This window comes from Aotus nancymaae, unplaced genomic scaffold (genome assembly GCF_030222135.1).
Source record: "Aotus nancymaae isolate 86718 unplaced genomic scaffold, 86718_ANA_hifiasm-v0.15.2.pri h1tg000032l_0, whole genome shotgun sequence".
In the NCBI taxonomy this organism is placed as follows: domain Eukaryota; kingdom Metazoa; phylum Chordata; class Mammalia; order Primates; family Aotidae; genus Aotus; species Aotus nancymaae.
In genome coordinates, this window is record NW_026988445.1 from 28,962,741 (window position 1) to 28,978,238 (window position 15,498).

A 15,498-nucleotide genomic window follows, 5' to 3' on the forward strand; every position below is an offset into this window, starting at 1 on the left:
GAAGCACTTTTGGGGGATTAACAAAAAATGGAAACTTTCAGAAACGTCAATCAAAGAAAATAGTGAAAGGATTACTAAGCAGTCATTAAAACAAATGAGTAAATTTGTGGTTCATACATCAAAAAAATTCCCAGATACAGGGCAAAAAGTAAACTGCTGAATGCAAGTGAGGTAGTGCAGTGTCATTTTAGCTATGTATCACATACAGGTGCATGTATACATAGGCGTGGAGGCAAGTGTGACACAGCCTTTCATTTTCTATTATGTTCCCATGTTGTTTTAATGAAGACAAAATATACGTATTCATGTGATAATATTTAATTAAGAAAAAGCCAGCCAGGCATGGTGGCTCACACCTGTAATCCCAGCACTTTGGGAGGCCAAGGTGGGCGGATCACCTGAGGTTGGGAGTTTGAGACCAGCCTGGCCAACAGGAAGAAACCCCATCTCTACTAAAAGTAGAAAATTAGCCAGGCATGGTGGTACCTGCTTGTAATCCAAGCTATTTGGGAGGCTGAGGCAGGAAAATTGCTTCAACCTGGGAGGCAGAGGTTGTAGTGAGCCGATCACACCATTGCACTCCAGCCTGGGCAACAAAAGTGAAACTCTGTCTCAAAAAAAAAAAAAAAAAAAGAAAAGAAATAAAGAAAAAGAAAAAGCCAGGCTCCATAGTTCATGTCTGTAATCTCATCACTTTGAGAGGGTGAGACAGGAGGATCACTTCAGTCCAGGAGTTCGAGACCAGCCTGGGCAACATAGTGAGACCCAACCCCCTCACCCCCAACGTCTCTACAAATAATATTTTTTTAAGAAGAAGGAAAAAGAGTTTGGAAAGAGACATCAAACTATTAGTAATATATTCTTTAAAAAGGAGAGAAAGAAGTCATTTTTGCTTTCCATTCCATAACTGTTAAACAATTAAAAATGGAAGTATTATGCAATTTTGTGAAAATAAAAATTTTTAAATAGGCCAGGCGCGGTGACTCAGGCCCGTAATCCCACGACTTTGGAAGCCCGAATCGGGAGGATTACCTGAGGTCAGGAGTTTGAGGCCAGCCTGGCCAACATGGAGAGACCCTGTCTCTACAAAAAATACAAAAAATTACCAGGGTGTGGTGGCACATGCCTGTAATCCCAGCTACTCGGAGGCTGAAGCAGGTGAATCACTTGAACCCGGGACGCAGAGGTTGCAGGGAGCTGAGATCACATCACTGCAGTCCAGTCTGGGCAACAAAGTGAGACTCTGTCTCAAAAAATAAAATAAAATAAAATAATCATCCATATGAAAATATTTCTCAAAGACAAATGAAATGGACCTCTACAGTGTCTACTCTGGCAATTTTTCAAAGTCACAATAAAACATAAAATAGGATGATTCAGTGGTGTTTTACCTGGTCCTTTTCCAGTTTTCCCTCCTTTTACAACATAATCAGCAATGACTTCAAAAGAATTCCTCACTCCTTCCAAGAATATTACTACCTTAAACACTACCTTTCAGACCTGGAGTTCAAAGCATAGTCAGCATTAGAATTTCAGCTGAGAATCCAGAAATGGCAGGGTATCACCAGTAGGGTGACTTTTTTCTTTTCCCTAGCAAACAGTAGAGCAGTACGTAGTTTCTAACGCCAATTTCAAAAAACAAACAAAAAACCTCACTTTAAAAACATTAACTCTCACACATAAATACATACTATACACTGTGTATTTTACTGGCATTGTAGAAAGGTATTAAACGGGCATGAAAGTCAGGTCATTATGGATTTAAAAAACCGCCCAATGAACGGTACTAATATCAATTCAACATCGTTAACATGGAGTGCTGTGTGCCAGCGAGTAGCATAATTCAAAGCAGCATGACTTTGCACAATGACATACTCTACAAGTCCAGTCTCCCAGGAGTGCCCTTCGAAATACACATAGCCTAAACGTGAAATGTAAAAGTACATAAATAACGGAGGCATAAGGTTGAAGGGGAAAAACTAAATACTAGAAGGAACTGCATTATTTTGATCGCTGAAAAATGGGCTCGACCTTGCATGCACGCGTTCTCGACTGGGCTCTCCAATATGCAGTATTTTGTTTCTCGTTATGCCGCAGTCGTAGGTAGGAGTGAAACGTGGAACACGACTTCACATCAAAAATGCACGCTGCAGAGCCATTTTTTCTGGAACGCCGGAAGACCTCGTCCCCTGCACACCCTCCCCGCGGACACCGACGTCCTGACGCATGTACATTAGCGAGCTGCTCCCTCCATTTTGTCCCCAGTCTCCTTCAGGCGAACTGCGCGGTGGTATTTTAAAGCCACTTAGTAATGAAACTATAACAGGGAGGAAGTGGGGCGGGCGTGGGAGCCCCGTTTGCGCGAGGCAGGCACTGGGGACTAAATGGCTGCTGGGGCGGAGTGGGGCCGCCTGCACACCAAGGACTCGTCCCGTGGACGGAAGGACAAAGGACACTTAGGGGACGAGGGCCGCCGAGCCAGCGCGGAGCGACTTCCGGGCCGGTGGCCGGGGCAAGCTGGGGGCTGGGGCCGGGCCGACCCCCGCGGCGGGGCCCACCCCGCGGGACAAAGCAGCAACGCCGCGCCCGCTCCCTCCGCCGCGGCCCCACCCCTCGGCGCGCGCCCGGCGCTCGTGCACGTGAGCGCGCGCGTGGGAGACGGTTAGAAATGGCGGTTGGGACGGAGGGGGGGTTTGGGGCGGGAAGTGGAGCAGTGTGGCCCGGTTCCGCCCCGCCCTGACAGCAATCAGGGAGCCGGTTTGTTTCCCGAACCCTTCTCCTTCTGCGCTCCCAGCCCTGCTGGCTGTGTGCTGGGCTGGGAAGAAAGTGTGACCCGTTCAATGGAACAAAGGACCTCGCAGCCTAGGCGCCGGGGCGGCGCGGCCACTGCGGAGCATTACGAACGTTCCCTAAGATGGCGGCCGGCGCGTGGGGACGGGGTGGGCTGCGGCGGCGCGCAGGGGCGGGACGGGGAGGGGCGCCGCTGGCCGGGCTGCAGCTCTGGGGGCCCAGGCCGCGCAGGGCTGGTGGAGGCGCGGAGTCGTCCCCATGGCCGCCGTGCCGGAGCCCGACGAGCCCGGGAAGCGGAAGGTAACCCAGTGGCCGGCGGAGCGCGCGCCGCGGGTGGGAAAACGGGGTGGGCGGTGGGTAAGGACAGCCTCCGCGGAGCTCCTAGGTCCGGAGCACGTGTCACTGGCTTCTCTGCCACCCTTGGGTTTGAAACTATTTTAACTGTTCCTAGTCCTGTTAATAGGACATTTTAGACATTTTAATCTAAGTTGCCGGGACAAAATTGACCAAAACTAGAGGGAGAAGGGGACCAGCAGTAGTCACTATGAAATAAGCTAACAATACGGAATCTTTTGGAGAGAAATTTTTTTTGCTAAGGGCACTGCACTGTAATTTGCTAGTAAAGGCTAATAGTAGAGACTAAAAAGCTCTCTGAGGACAGGTGCCTTGTCTTTAATGTTGTATTCGTCACATTTAACGTAGAGGGAGACAGTAATTGCTGAGGGATGCCTTAATTGTACTACATTGAATTGAAGGGTTGAGATTTCTCCCCCGTCACCAGTGGCCTCCCTAGCTGGTGTCCGTCTCGATGCCGTCTCCTCAGTCCACCTTCCACTATTGTCCGCTGGTCCTTCCCAACCGGTAAACTGGACAGTTTCATCCCTCTGCCTAACATCCAGTTCCAGCAGCCTATCCTATCTCTTTAAGGATAAAACCCAAATTCTTGATATAGTAAAGCTAAACGAAACACTCTCCCTGGAAGGGCTCCTGTTTCTCTAAAGATGACTTAAGTGCTTTCCCCGTCTTCCCAGGGATCTTGTACGTCGTTACGTTTATCATATTGGAAGGTAATAAATGATCTTTGTCTTTGCCTGGGCTCCTTATTAAGAGCAGGGAACTCAATTTATATCCTCAGGACAGAACAGGTGTTCAGAAAAGGATAATGCAAGAGGAAAAATATTTTAGTATAAATTATGGAGATGTAATATTGGCTAATCATGAGCAGATATTTATAGAAGACCCACTGTGTGCTAAATGGCTCCTAATATATACTTCCCAGATAATGATATATGCTTTTAAAATATTCTCTCAGCTTGGAAATTTTGCTCACTTCTTGCTCTGGCTTGCTTCTCTGGTAGGCTTCCATCTAAATTTGGCCAAGACGCAAAATCATATAGTTAATTTTAGCAAATACTGTATAAATTGTTTTCATAATTTAACATCAAACAAGTTTTGTCAAGTTACATACTACCACTGGTGCCTCATCTGTTTTTACTGTCCCGTCCACTGCCCATTTGGAATAAGTTTAGTGTTTTAAAAAAAAAAAAAAAAAAAGGCTCTTTGTGGCCGGGCGCGGTGGTAGCTTATGCCTGTTGGGAGGCCAAGGCGGGTGGATCACCTGAGGTTGGGAGTTTGAGACCAACCTGACCAACATGGAGAAACCCTGTCTCTACTAAAAATACAAAACAATTAGCCGAGCATGGTGGCACATGCCTGTAATCACAGCTACTTGGGAGGCCGAGGCAAGAGAATTGCTTGAACCCTGGAGGTGGAGGTTGTGGTGAGTTGAGATCGAGCCTGGGCAACAAAAGCGAAACTCCGTCTCAAAAAAAAAAAAAAAAAAAAAAAAATCCTTGGTTGAAACTTTATATTTCATGGTGTACCATAACTACACAGTAAATCCTAGATTCAGCTTTGTGATAAACACTGGAATCTTGAATGGGACTTTTGGATAGGAGATAACAGCTGTTTTTAAAGGTCATAAAGGTAGTTTAATCCATTGGAAATTTTTTTAAAAGAATTTAATGAAAAAAAAAGATCAACATTGACCTATTTGTCTCATCAGTACGTAGCAAAACAGTATTGTAGTTGTTGAAGAACAGTTATAAACCTCAAAACAGCATAGATGTGGAAGCCAAAAGAAATTGCTCATGAAACCAGCGGTACCTATCAGAGCTCATCAAAAAGCTAATTAAATTAATATAAGCTATGACTAATTAACAGCCCAAGGTAATGGCGGAAAGGAAGCCTGTGGTGGTTTTAAAAAAGAATTTTGGGGCCGGGCGCGGTGGCTCAAGCCTGTAATCCCAGCACTTTGGGAGGCCGAGGCGGGTGGATCACGAGGTCAAGAGATCGAGACCATCCTGGTCAACATGGTGAAACCCCGTCTCTACTAATACAAAAAATTAGCTGGGCACGGTGGCGCGTGCCTGTAATCCCAGCTACTCAGGAGGCTGAGGCAGGAGAATTGCCTGAACCCAGGAGGCGGAGATTGCGGTGAGCCGAGATCGCGCCATTGCGCTCCAGCCTGGGTATCAAGAGCGAAACTCCGTCTCAAAAAAAAAAAAAAAAAAAAAAGAATTTTGGGCCGGGCGCAGTGTTTCATGCCTGTAATCCAGCCACTTTGGAAGGCTGAGGTGGGCAGATCACAAGGTCAAGAGATGGAGACCATCCTGGTCAACATGGCGAAACACCGTCTCTACTAAAAATACAAAAATTAGCTGGGCATGATGGCGCGCGCCTATAGCCCCAGCTACTTGGGAGGCTGAGGCATAAGAATCACTTGAACCCTGAAGGCAGAGGTTGCAGTGAGCCGAGATCTCCCCATTGCACCGCAGCCTGGTTGTCAGAGGGAGACTCCATCTCACACAAAAAAAGAAAAAATTTGTCAGTGATCATTCCAGCACAACTCAGGGAGAAGGATTATTTTATTATAAGAATTAGTAAACCTAAAGTAAAAATGTGAATCACCCAGCTGGCATACCTTAATAGAACTAGCCCCTGAAAACCATCCTCTGCCACATTCTTGTCCTTCAAGAAACTTTAAAATGTGAAATTTGGTACATACAGGTAAATTCACATTCAGGTAAATTCTTAATTCACCCATTCAATAAATATTTACAGAGTATCTACTAAGTATTAGGCACTAAACTAGGTACTAGGCTGATCAAGACAGGAAAAATCCCTTTAAGAAGCTGACATTCAGGCCGGGCGTGGTGGCTCACGTCTGTAATCCCAGCACTTTGGGAGGCCGAGGCGGGTGGATCACGAGGTCAAGAGATCGAGACCATCCTGGTCAACATGGTGAAACCCCGTCTCTACTAATACAAAAAATTAGCTGGGCGTGGTGGCGTGTGCCTGTAATCCCAGCTACTCAGGAGGCTGAGGCAGGAGAATTGCCTGAACCCAGGAGGTGGAGGTTGCGGTGAGCCGAGATCGCGCCATTGCACTCCAGCCTGGGTAACAAGAGCGAAACTCCGTCTCAAAAAAAAAAAAAAAAAAAAAAGAAGCTGACATTCTACTGGGGAATCAATAAGCAAGACTTGTTACTGGGCCAACCATGTCAAGATCCAGGAGAAAGGCAGCATGTGTTCAGTAATAACCATCTCGGCTTGCTAGAGGCCACTTGCAAAGCCACTGTGCCTGGACTAGTGGACTAGAGTGGGAGCTGAAAGAGCACAGGATCATGTGGGCCCTTTGGAGCAATGGTTAAGAATCTGAGCATGCCGAGCAAGGTGGCTCACACCTGTAATCCCAACACAAGGAGGCTGAGGCGGGCGGATAACAAGGTCAGGAGATCGAGACCATCCTGGCCAACCTGGTGCAACCCCATCTCTACTAAAAATACAAAAATTAGCTGTATATGGTGGTGCATACCTGTAATCCCAGCTACTTGGGAGGCTGAGGCATGAGAATCACTTGAACCCAGGAGGCACAGGTTGCAGTGAGCCTAGATCGCACCACTGCACTCCAGCCCGGCAACAGAGTGAGACTTCAGCTCAAAAAAAAAAAAACTAAGCATAATTGAAAGCCACAGCAGGTTTATTATAGTCATCTGATAACATTTTTATGAATAAAATCAAGATCTAACAGGTACTGTAGATCGATGTGATTTGATAGTACAGGTTGAGCTTCCCAAATCAAAAAAAAAAAAAGGCATTTTCTTTTGGTGTCGTATCAGTGCTCAAAAAGCTGCAGATTTTGGAGCATTTCGGATTTGGGATGCTCAACCTGTATTAGCAGTGAAGTTGGTGGGCAGTGGTTTGGTTCAGGATGTATTTTGAATGCAGATCCTTCCAGACTTGCTAATATATTGAACATGGATTTGGTGAAGGGATCAAGGATGACTCAGGTTTTGGGTCTGAAAATAGGTCAAGTAGTGTGCCATTAAGAGGCAGGTTTGGAGGTGAAAATTATTTTGCAAGTACTAGGTACAAGGTGCTTTTTATACATAAAAGTGGTTCAGTTCTTGCTTCGGCAGCACATATACTAAAATTGGAACAACACAGAGAAGATTAGCATGGCCCCTGCGCCAAGTATGACAATATTTTTTTTAAAAAAAAGTGTGGTTCAATAAGCAGATGAATGAGGCTGAAGCTGGGAGAGATTACAGTTTGATCTAGAAATCTGGAGGCATCATCTAATAGCATTTAACTGAAAGCCTTGAGATACCTAGGAAGAGACTAGATTCCACAAGAGGTTGAGTGGCACTTAAAATCAGCACTGTTAAAGAGGGAACAGCAACAAAAATTCAATGAAATACAAAACCATGAGACGTTGTATTTGAAGCCAAGTAAAAACAGTTCCAAAATCAAATGATAGTTTGTGCCACATATGCTGAGATGCAGAGTAAGGCAGACTGCAAAGTGGGTGTCTTTCTGAGTCGACTGTTGTCAAGTGGCGTTCAGTGGATAGATGCCTCACTAAAGCGAGTTAAAGGGAGAATGGGAGGTTTTAAGTAGAAAACCACACCTAGAAAGTTTTGCTATGAAAGGGAGCAGAAAACCAGGATGGTAGTTTAGGAGGCTGGTGAGGGGAGACAGGTGTACAGACGGTTGTGTGTGAGACGGAGTGGGTGCCCAGGCTGGAGTGCAGTGGTGCAATCCCTGCTCACTGCAACCTCCACTTCCTGGGCTCAAGTGATTCTGCCTTAGCCTCCCAAGTAGCTGGCATTACAGGCATATGCCACCATGCCTGGCTAATTTTTGTACTTTTAGTAGAGACAGGATTTTGCCATGTTGGCCAGGCTGGTCTTGAACTCCTGACCTCAGGTGATCCACCCGCCTCAGCCTTCCAAAAATGCTGGGATTATACACGTGAGCCAACATGCCTGGCCCTCACCTGTTTAACCTCCTAACTGGTCTTCCTGCCTGTGCTCCTTCAAGTTTTAGATAGGGAGTAGGGCCAATTCATCCTTTGCAACCAGAAGAAAGGCAAATACAGGCACTGAAGCAGATTTAGTGGTGGAAGATCAACTGGCCATAATTTGATCAGATCTATTTCTATCCATTATTGACATTCTGGCTTGAAAATCTCAAGCTTTCCTTAGATCCATCAAGGTGAGTTGGTAAAGCTGCTTTTCTAAATCTAAACTTTAAAAATATCTAACATTTGTTAGTGGCAAGAGTTAAACCTTAAGTTTGCAGGCTACTTAAGGGATAGAAATGTTAAAGGCATGCATATTCTGGACAGAATATTTCTGTATATAAACAGACTACTTCAAAGGAAGTTATGCCTGGGATCCTTCATTCATCTCCACTTCTGAGCATCTGACAGCTCAGTGTACTTAACCGTAAAGGTATACACACTCCAAGTCACTAGTAGTCTAACCTCCAACTCTACCAGGAGGCTGAAGATTGTCTATGAAAGGGAAAATTGCCATCCTAAAATAAGTCTTTGTATATTCTTCCCCAGTTTTGATAAAAAATTGCATGTATTTACTGACTTAGTGGTACTCCTCCTTAGATATGTGACAACTGGAAAGCTCCCTGAAACCCTCCAGACTTAGTTATTTCTTAATTATGTGGTTTGGCACAATGGATCTCATAGGCTTTTGGGGTCAAACTGACTTTTCTGCCTCCACTCCTGCCAACACTTATTAGCATCTTAAGTGTTTCAGAGGTAATCTGACAGAGAGGCTGGAAAATCACAAAACATGTAGAGAGCCTGGTACGAATACCCCCTCCAACCAGCAGCTCTTAATTATGAGATCAACCACCGTTATCCTAGACCAGATAGTTTTGCTGGGGGTTGGCTTCGTCTTAGAAGGCACAATTTTAAATAGGATGTGTAGCTTCTATTTAGATATTTGCCTTTCAAGCCAGCTGAGATATTCTCCTATTGTTTGCAAGTTTGCTTTTGTTAAAATTAAAATTTTCTAAATCAGTGTTTCCCCAATCAGGTAAAAAAAATCCCATGGTCCATCATGGATCTGATCATAATCTGAGAGTAGGACTAGAAAATACTTCAGTTCTAGGCTAGGCGCAGTGGCTCACACCTGTAATCCCAGCACTTTGGGAGGCCGAGGCAGGCGATCACGAGGTCAAGAGATTGAGACCAACATAGTGAAACCCTGTCTCTACTAAAATACAAAAATTAGCTGGGTGTGGTGGTGCACACCTGTAGTCCCAGCTACTTCAGAGGCTAAGGCAGGAGAATTATTGCTTGACCCGGGAAGCAGAGACTATAGAACTCTGTCTTAAAACAAAAGAAAAGAAAGTACTTCGTTCTACTCTGTGGTAGAAGCTGATCTCACACTTGCATCTTGGCACCTAAGACTAGATAAAACTGGTACTAACCCTCTGGCCCCAGCATCCAATCCTTGGGGAAATAGTTTAGAGCCCTGGACTGGAGCGCAAGGTCCAGCATTCCCCATCTGCATAACACTATCCCCATGATCATGTGTCCCCTGCGCTTTCAAGCCGATGGAGAAAGTCTTTTTGCTAAATGAAATCCCCCAACCTCTTGGTAATGTGAAGAACTGTACTAAAAAGCTTTGAAGCAATCCTATGTTAGGCATGCAGGTGGGGGCAGGGAGCCAGATAGGGAGAGGGGAAAAAGAAAAAAATGACATAGAATGATCCAAGAGAGCAAATAATTTTTACTTTATTATGAACCAAATCACATTTTTTTCTTCCAGCAGATGCTTCAGCCAAAGCAGCAAACATAGGCAGAAATACAATTGAGAGTATCTTCATGTTTCAACCTTTAATCTGACTTGCCTTTTACTGTCCTTTCCCCATTTCTTTTCTAGGTATCACCTCATCCTACAGAATCCTCTTCTAGTTTAACGTCCTGCCCCAAACAATACTATGAAACCTTTAAATGGACAGTGGTTCCTTTTAAAAGCTGTCTTACTGAAAACTTTATATACACTTTAGAAAACAGTTATGAGTTTTCTAAACTTTTGTGTTAACAGAAATGCCAGTTCAGCAGTGTGACTGTTACTTTTAAATGTCTGTCTCGCCGCCCTAGAGTGACAGACATCTCAGTTAAACATACTGAGAAAAAGAAATACATAAATACAACCAAGACTGTAGAAAAAGAAGTCATTTTAGCACTTAAAGGAACTTCAATCATCTAAACCAACCTGTTCATTTTACAGATTGAGACCATGGAGATTAAAATAACCTACAGAATACAAAAGTTAGTGGCAGTTCTGAGACAAAAATCCAGCTCTCTGGATTCCCAGGTTTTTTGCCGTACCTAGCTGTCATGACCATGTATTATGAACAAAGAATCAAATATAATCAAGTGCAACCTCACTTCACAGGCAAGAAAACAGAGACTAGAAGAGCCGAATATATTGCTCATGTTTATCTTAACATGAAATTATTTATTACAACCACAGTTGATGTTGGCCTAGTTAATATTAATAAAACCTGAAAGGTAATTATTAGGGAATTTTAAACAGCACTACGTAAGCAAACGAATTATTTTCCTGTTTCTGCTTCCCAAATTATTGGAGTTATTGAAGCAAACTGTGCTGCTTCCAATTTCAGTAATAGCCATATTCCTAAATAAACTCATTTAAAGAGCTCATAAAATAAAATGTTTCCTATTTCCAAGTCAAGTGGTTAGCAAATTAAGATACTGCTCAATGTTACCCTATTGCTTAGGGTGTTCTGGTCCAATTTTTAAGGTTTTCAGATTTAAAGATTCAGACTGCATACCAAAGCAGGGCAAATACAATGCAAGCTGATTGAGATTGTCACATGGTATATTCTAGTTTAAACCCTTAACTACAACAAAAGAAATGGTGTAACTTTTGTCAAACCACCCTAAAATAAAATAACTTTCTTACTCAATCTAGGGTTTTTGTTTTGTTTTGTTTTGTTTTTTTATTCTAGCCCTTTAAGCTCCTAGGAATTTTAGATGTTGAAAATATTCCCTGCGCCCGGGATTCAATACTGTATGGTTCATTAGGATCTGTTGTGGCTGGCTTTGGACATTTTTTGTTAACTAGTGAGTATCTGTGCTTTTTTATTTCTCTATGTATTAAAAAAGCATTTATGTGATTAGCTATTTTTTTCTAGATGGAGTAACGTATATAAAATAATTCTAATTGATTATAGTGTTATGCTTATTTTTGACAGGTAGAATTAGAAGATCATGTGATGTTGGAGTAGGAGGATTTATCTTGGTGACTTTGGGATGCTGGTATGTTTGCTAAGTATTCAAGAACATCCATGATTATAATATGTTATCTAATTCAAAAAGTACACGCTCTTTTCAGAGCAATCTCCCACTGGGAGATTCTCACCCTCAGTGAAGAATGAATCTTGACTTTTAAGGACATTTTCATGGAAATTTGTCTTAAAATGCTTGAACAGATAAATGCATGATGTTAGACATCCCATTAAAAAGAAAGCTGTGGTATCTACACTTCACATAGAAAAGCCTCAACCTTTTCCCTTACCTTAAGAATGTGTTTACAACTATTGATGAGTGAATATAAAATGTGGATGAATCTCAAATATTTGGCAGACCTTACAGTATATACATACAATGTGGTTCCTTTATACATGAAGTTCTAGAGTGATCTATTAAAGGTGACAGAAATCATTTTATGTAGACATAGCATACAGCAGATACTTACTAGTTTCTTGTAATAACCAATGCCATCAGAAGACTTAAAAACTAATGGATTTTTTTTTTTTTTTTTTTTTGAGACAGAGTCTTGCTCTGTCACCAGGCGCCAGGCTGGAGTGCAGTGGCACCATCTCGGCTCACTGCAATCTCCGCCTCCCAGGTTCAAGCAATTCTCGTGCCTCAGCCTCCCGAGTAGCTGGGACTACAGGCATGCACCACCACGCCCAGCTAATTTTTTTATTTTTTAATAGAGACAGGGTTTCACCATGTTGGCCAGGATGGTCTCAATCTCTTGACCTCGTGATCCGCCCGCCTCGGCCTCCCAATGTGCTGGGATTACGGGCATGAGCCACCGCGCCCGGCCAAACTAATGGATTTTTTAAAAGTTCATAGTTGGATCTTGGGGAAGGGTGGGCAATCCGCCGCGAGGCGAGCCACCGCCTGTCTCCATTAAAAAAAAGAAAAGAAAAAATAAAGCATTTTATCACTTTACAAATTGTTATGTAGATATCCTTGTTTCATAATAAAAAAGAATGTGTTGATAGGTATTCTAACACCAAAACTGCCCAAAATTAGCACTCCAAATTAGAACATTCATGTTTTTCAGTCTTGGGTAGTCATCTGTAAGTATTTACGTTTTGTGATTTATAAAGAAATTCCATAAATTAATTTCTGTAGGACTTTGTATTAATAATTTTTTCATATTCTTTTCTTCCAAGGTTTCATTGTAGGTATAATTATGCAAAGCAAAAAATCCAGCAAAGAATTACCAGACAAGGAATGAAAAATAAGTTATTATATGAAGGTACCCACCTCGATCCTGAAAGAAAACAAAACAGCCGTAACAGCAGCAATTGAACCACCTTGAGCATAGAAAACCAGACTCCCTGAAGTCAGTGTGAATGCAGCTAAGATCAACCACATAAAACATTTCATGTATAGTAAGCTCTCAATCAAGTAAATAAAGTTTAAGTTGTAGTCATTTTCTTCCCACACTTGTATGGAATGAAAACTTGGCAATTAATTCTGGCCCTATATCTACCTCCAGTATAGGATTATTACATCTTACATATAGTGGACTTCTCATACTTAAAATGTGGACAGAATCTATTGGCAGTGGGGCCAATAAAAACCTAGTGTTAAAAAAAAAAAAAAGCCCTAGTGTGTACTTGGAAAGAGTTTTCTTGTAATAAGTTTAGAGTTTAATGATAAGTAAACTTCCCTTAACAAAAACCTCAACCTTATTAGGATACCATTAAAAGCAAGCAAATACTTACTGGCTTCTTGTAGCAGCTAATGTCATTACAAGACTTAAAACTAAGGGATTTTATCGCTTTGCAAATCACTTTTTAAATGCATCTATCATTTGACAGTGTTTTCTCATTTCTTACAATTTGAGTCATCTTCCAAAAGAGTTGTTTTTAACTGCCCTAAACTTTTGGGAGGTATGCAGGGTTTTAATTTTTAAGTATAATTAGTTTAGTTCTGAATTTAAATATGCACACGGAACTTGTTTGGGAGACTGATGCAAGAGAAAAAGAATTGCAGAATTACTTAGGATTGTTTACATTAATAAGTCAATCAGCTGCTCCCATTAAAATATTACTTAAAATACAAGAATAGCCACAGCATGCAACTAAATCCTCAGTATTTATTCCTCCAGGAGAAATTCTCCCTTTCTAGGAAAATGAAGTTATTTCTGGTTTTAATCAGTACAGTACTTTTAAGAAAATCTATTAATAACAAAACACAAGCTAGATCCTTAAGAAATGCTTACAAGAAATATTGGAAGGAAGATACCTGCAGTCAACAGGATTGTGGCCATTACTGGTCCTATTATTTTGATATATCATGGAAGTCAGAAACAGACCAAGGAAAAAAATAGTATTTTGATCTATGTCTTTTTCTAAAGAAAAATGGAGCTTGCTCCAGTTCAATTCACAAGAGCATTTTCCCTCCCATGCCCACCTTTTCTTGCAGCTGTTGCTAGAAGGCTTGTGACGCAGAGGCTGTGTGGTTTACCAAATGCCCTAACTTAGCAGTGAATGACACTGTCAAACACACATTGAGGGAAAAGTTTTACTGATTCACAAAAAGGAAAAGACAGTTTGCCCACTCTTAGTGGCACAAAGCAAAGTTGCATGCAGTCTACATTATCCAAATTGGTCATAACCAAGTAACTGTTAAAAAAATTCCACTGGGCATGATGGCTCACACCTGTAATCCCAACGCTTTGGGAGTCTGAGGCAGGTGGATCACCTGAGGTCAGGAGTTCATCAAGACCAGCCTGGCCAACACGGCAGAACCCTTCTAAAAATACAAAAATTTTATTTTTAGAAGAGATAGGGTTTCGCCATGGTGGTGCATGCCTATAGTCCCAGCTACCTGGGAGGCTAAGACACAAGAATCTCTTGAACCTGGGGGTCGGAGGTTGCAGTAAGTGGATGTCGCACCATTGCACTCCAGCTTGGGCAACAGAGTGAGACTCCGTCTCAAAAGAAAAAAAAGCTATATACATTGTCCCATATACTTTAAATCATCTCTAGATTGCTTACAATGCCTACTACAAAATAAATGCTATGTAAATATAGTTATTATACTATGTGTTTTTAAACTTCTGTTGTTACAGTGTTATTTTTTGGATTTTTACCTCCAGTATTTTCAACCCACAGTTGGTTGAATCCAAGGATGCGGAACTGGAGGACACGGAGGGCTGACGTGTAACATATATAACATGTATAACGGGTACCTTCCAGTGCTAGCACACTGCAATGACATCTTACCCTGAGTAAGAGAGAAGCTCTCTTGGCTGGCAAAATTTCCAATGCCTTCACCAGTAACAAGGTTAGCTCATTTTCACAGTAGAAGTTTGCATAAACTGGAAACCTGGATAAAAACAAAGTTGTAACATATTTGGTTGGATTATATATGTTTCAGGTATTTACATGATCACTAATAATTTTTATTCTTGTGCTATTAAGGTTTTACATTTCAGGTATTTACATGATCACTAATAATTTTTATTCTTGTGCTATTAAGGTTTTACAAAGTGTATTAATAAATTTACTAAAGACTAACACCCACCCTCAATAAGGAGACTGTTAAGACAGTTCCAGTCTCTCCAATAAATTTCTACCTTACTATCCAACTTTACATCCAAACTGTATTTAGTTTCTTTGCCAAACCTTCAATGCACTGTGACCTTTATACCATATCCATGCCAACACTCAAACTTTTCATTTCGCTTGGAATGCCTTTTTACCTTCTCTCTGTAACTTTCCATTATTTTGCTCATTAGCCTCTGAGAATTACAATCACCTTTTAAGTTCTATTTTCTGTCTTATCTGTTAACAGTATTTGGCACTTCTCTCAGTCACCAGTGTCTGGTACAGTCACATACAGCCTAAGTGTCTCGTTGGCAAAAACCTTGGCCATTTTTATCTTTACATTCTCATCCAAGTATCTGGCACAAAATAGTCAATAAATGCTAGACCAAATTACCAAATGTTCACTAAAAGATAGTCCAGGTTCCCCTTCCCTTCTCATCCATACTTTCACACCTTCCAATTTCAAACTGTGAGTCACCTACCTTCCAGGACCACTTGGAACCTTCAGTGT

General features: G+C 42.1%; 1 protein-coding gene and 1 non-coding gene across 5 annotated transcripts; both read left to right on the top strand.

The window, feature by feature from the left end:
• Positions 1-3,016: 3,016 nt before the first annotated feature.
• Positions 3,017-14,863, top strand: LOC105711089 (cytochrome c oxidase assembly protein COX20, mitochondrial). Of its 4 annotated transcripts, none has more exons than XM_064383672.1 (4): positions 3,017-3,090; positions 11,139-11,253; positions 11,364-11,448; positions 14,537-14,863. In XM_064383672.1, exons 1-4 carry the CDS (start codon positions 3,049-3,051, stop codon positions 14,595-14,597), a joined length of 303 nt encoding a protein of 100 aa, XP_064239742.1. In that variant the 5' UTR covers positions 3,017-3,048; the 3' UTR covers positions 14,598-14,863. The 4 variants fall into 4 exon arrangements, with proteins under 4 accessions (XP_064239742.1, XP_064239743.1, XP_064239741.1 ...); XM_064383673.1 differs by having other exon boundaries at positions 11,385-11,448; XM_064383671.1 differs by lacking the exon at positions 14,537-14,863 and adding an exon at positions 12,600-12,862.
• Positions 7,255-7,362, top strand: LOC135277639 (U6 spliceosomal RNA). The gene has a single exon (XR_010345248.1). It is a non-coding gene; the product is annotated as a U6 spliceosomal RNA (small nuclear RNA).
• Positions 14,864-15,498: the final 635 nt, after the last annotated feature.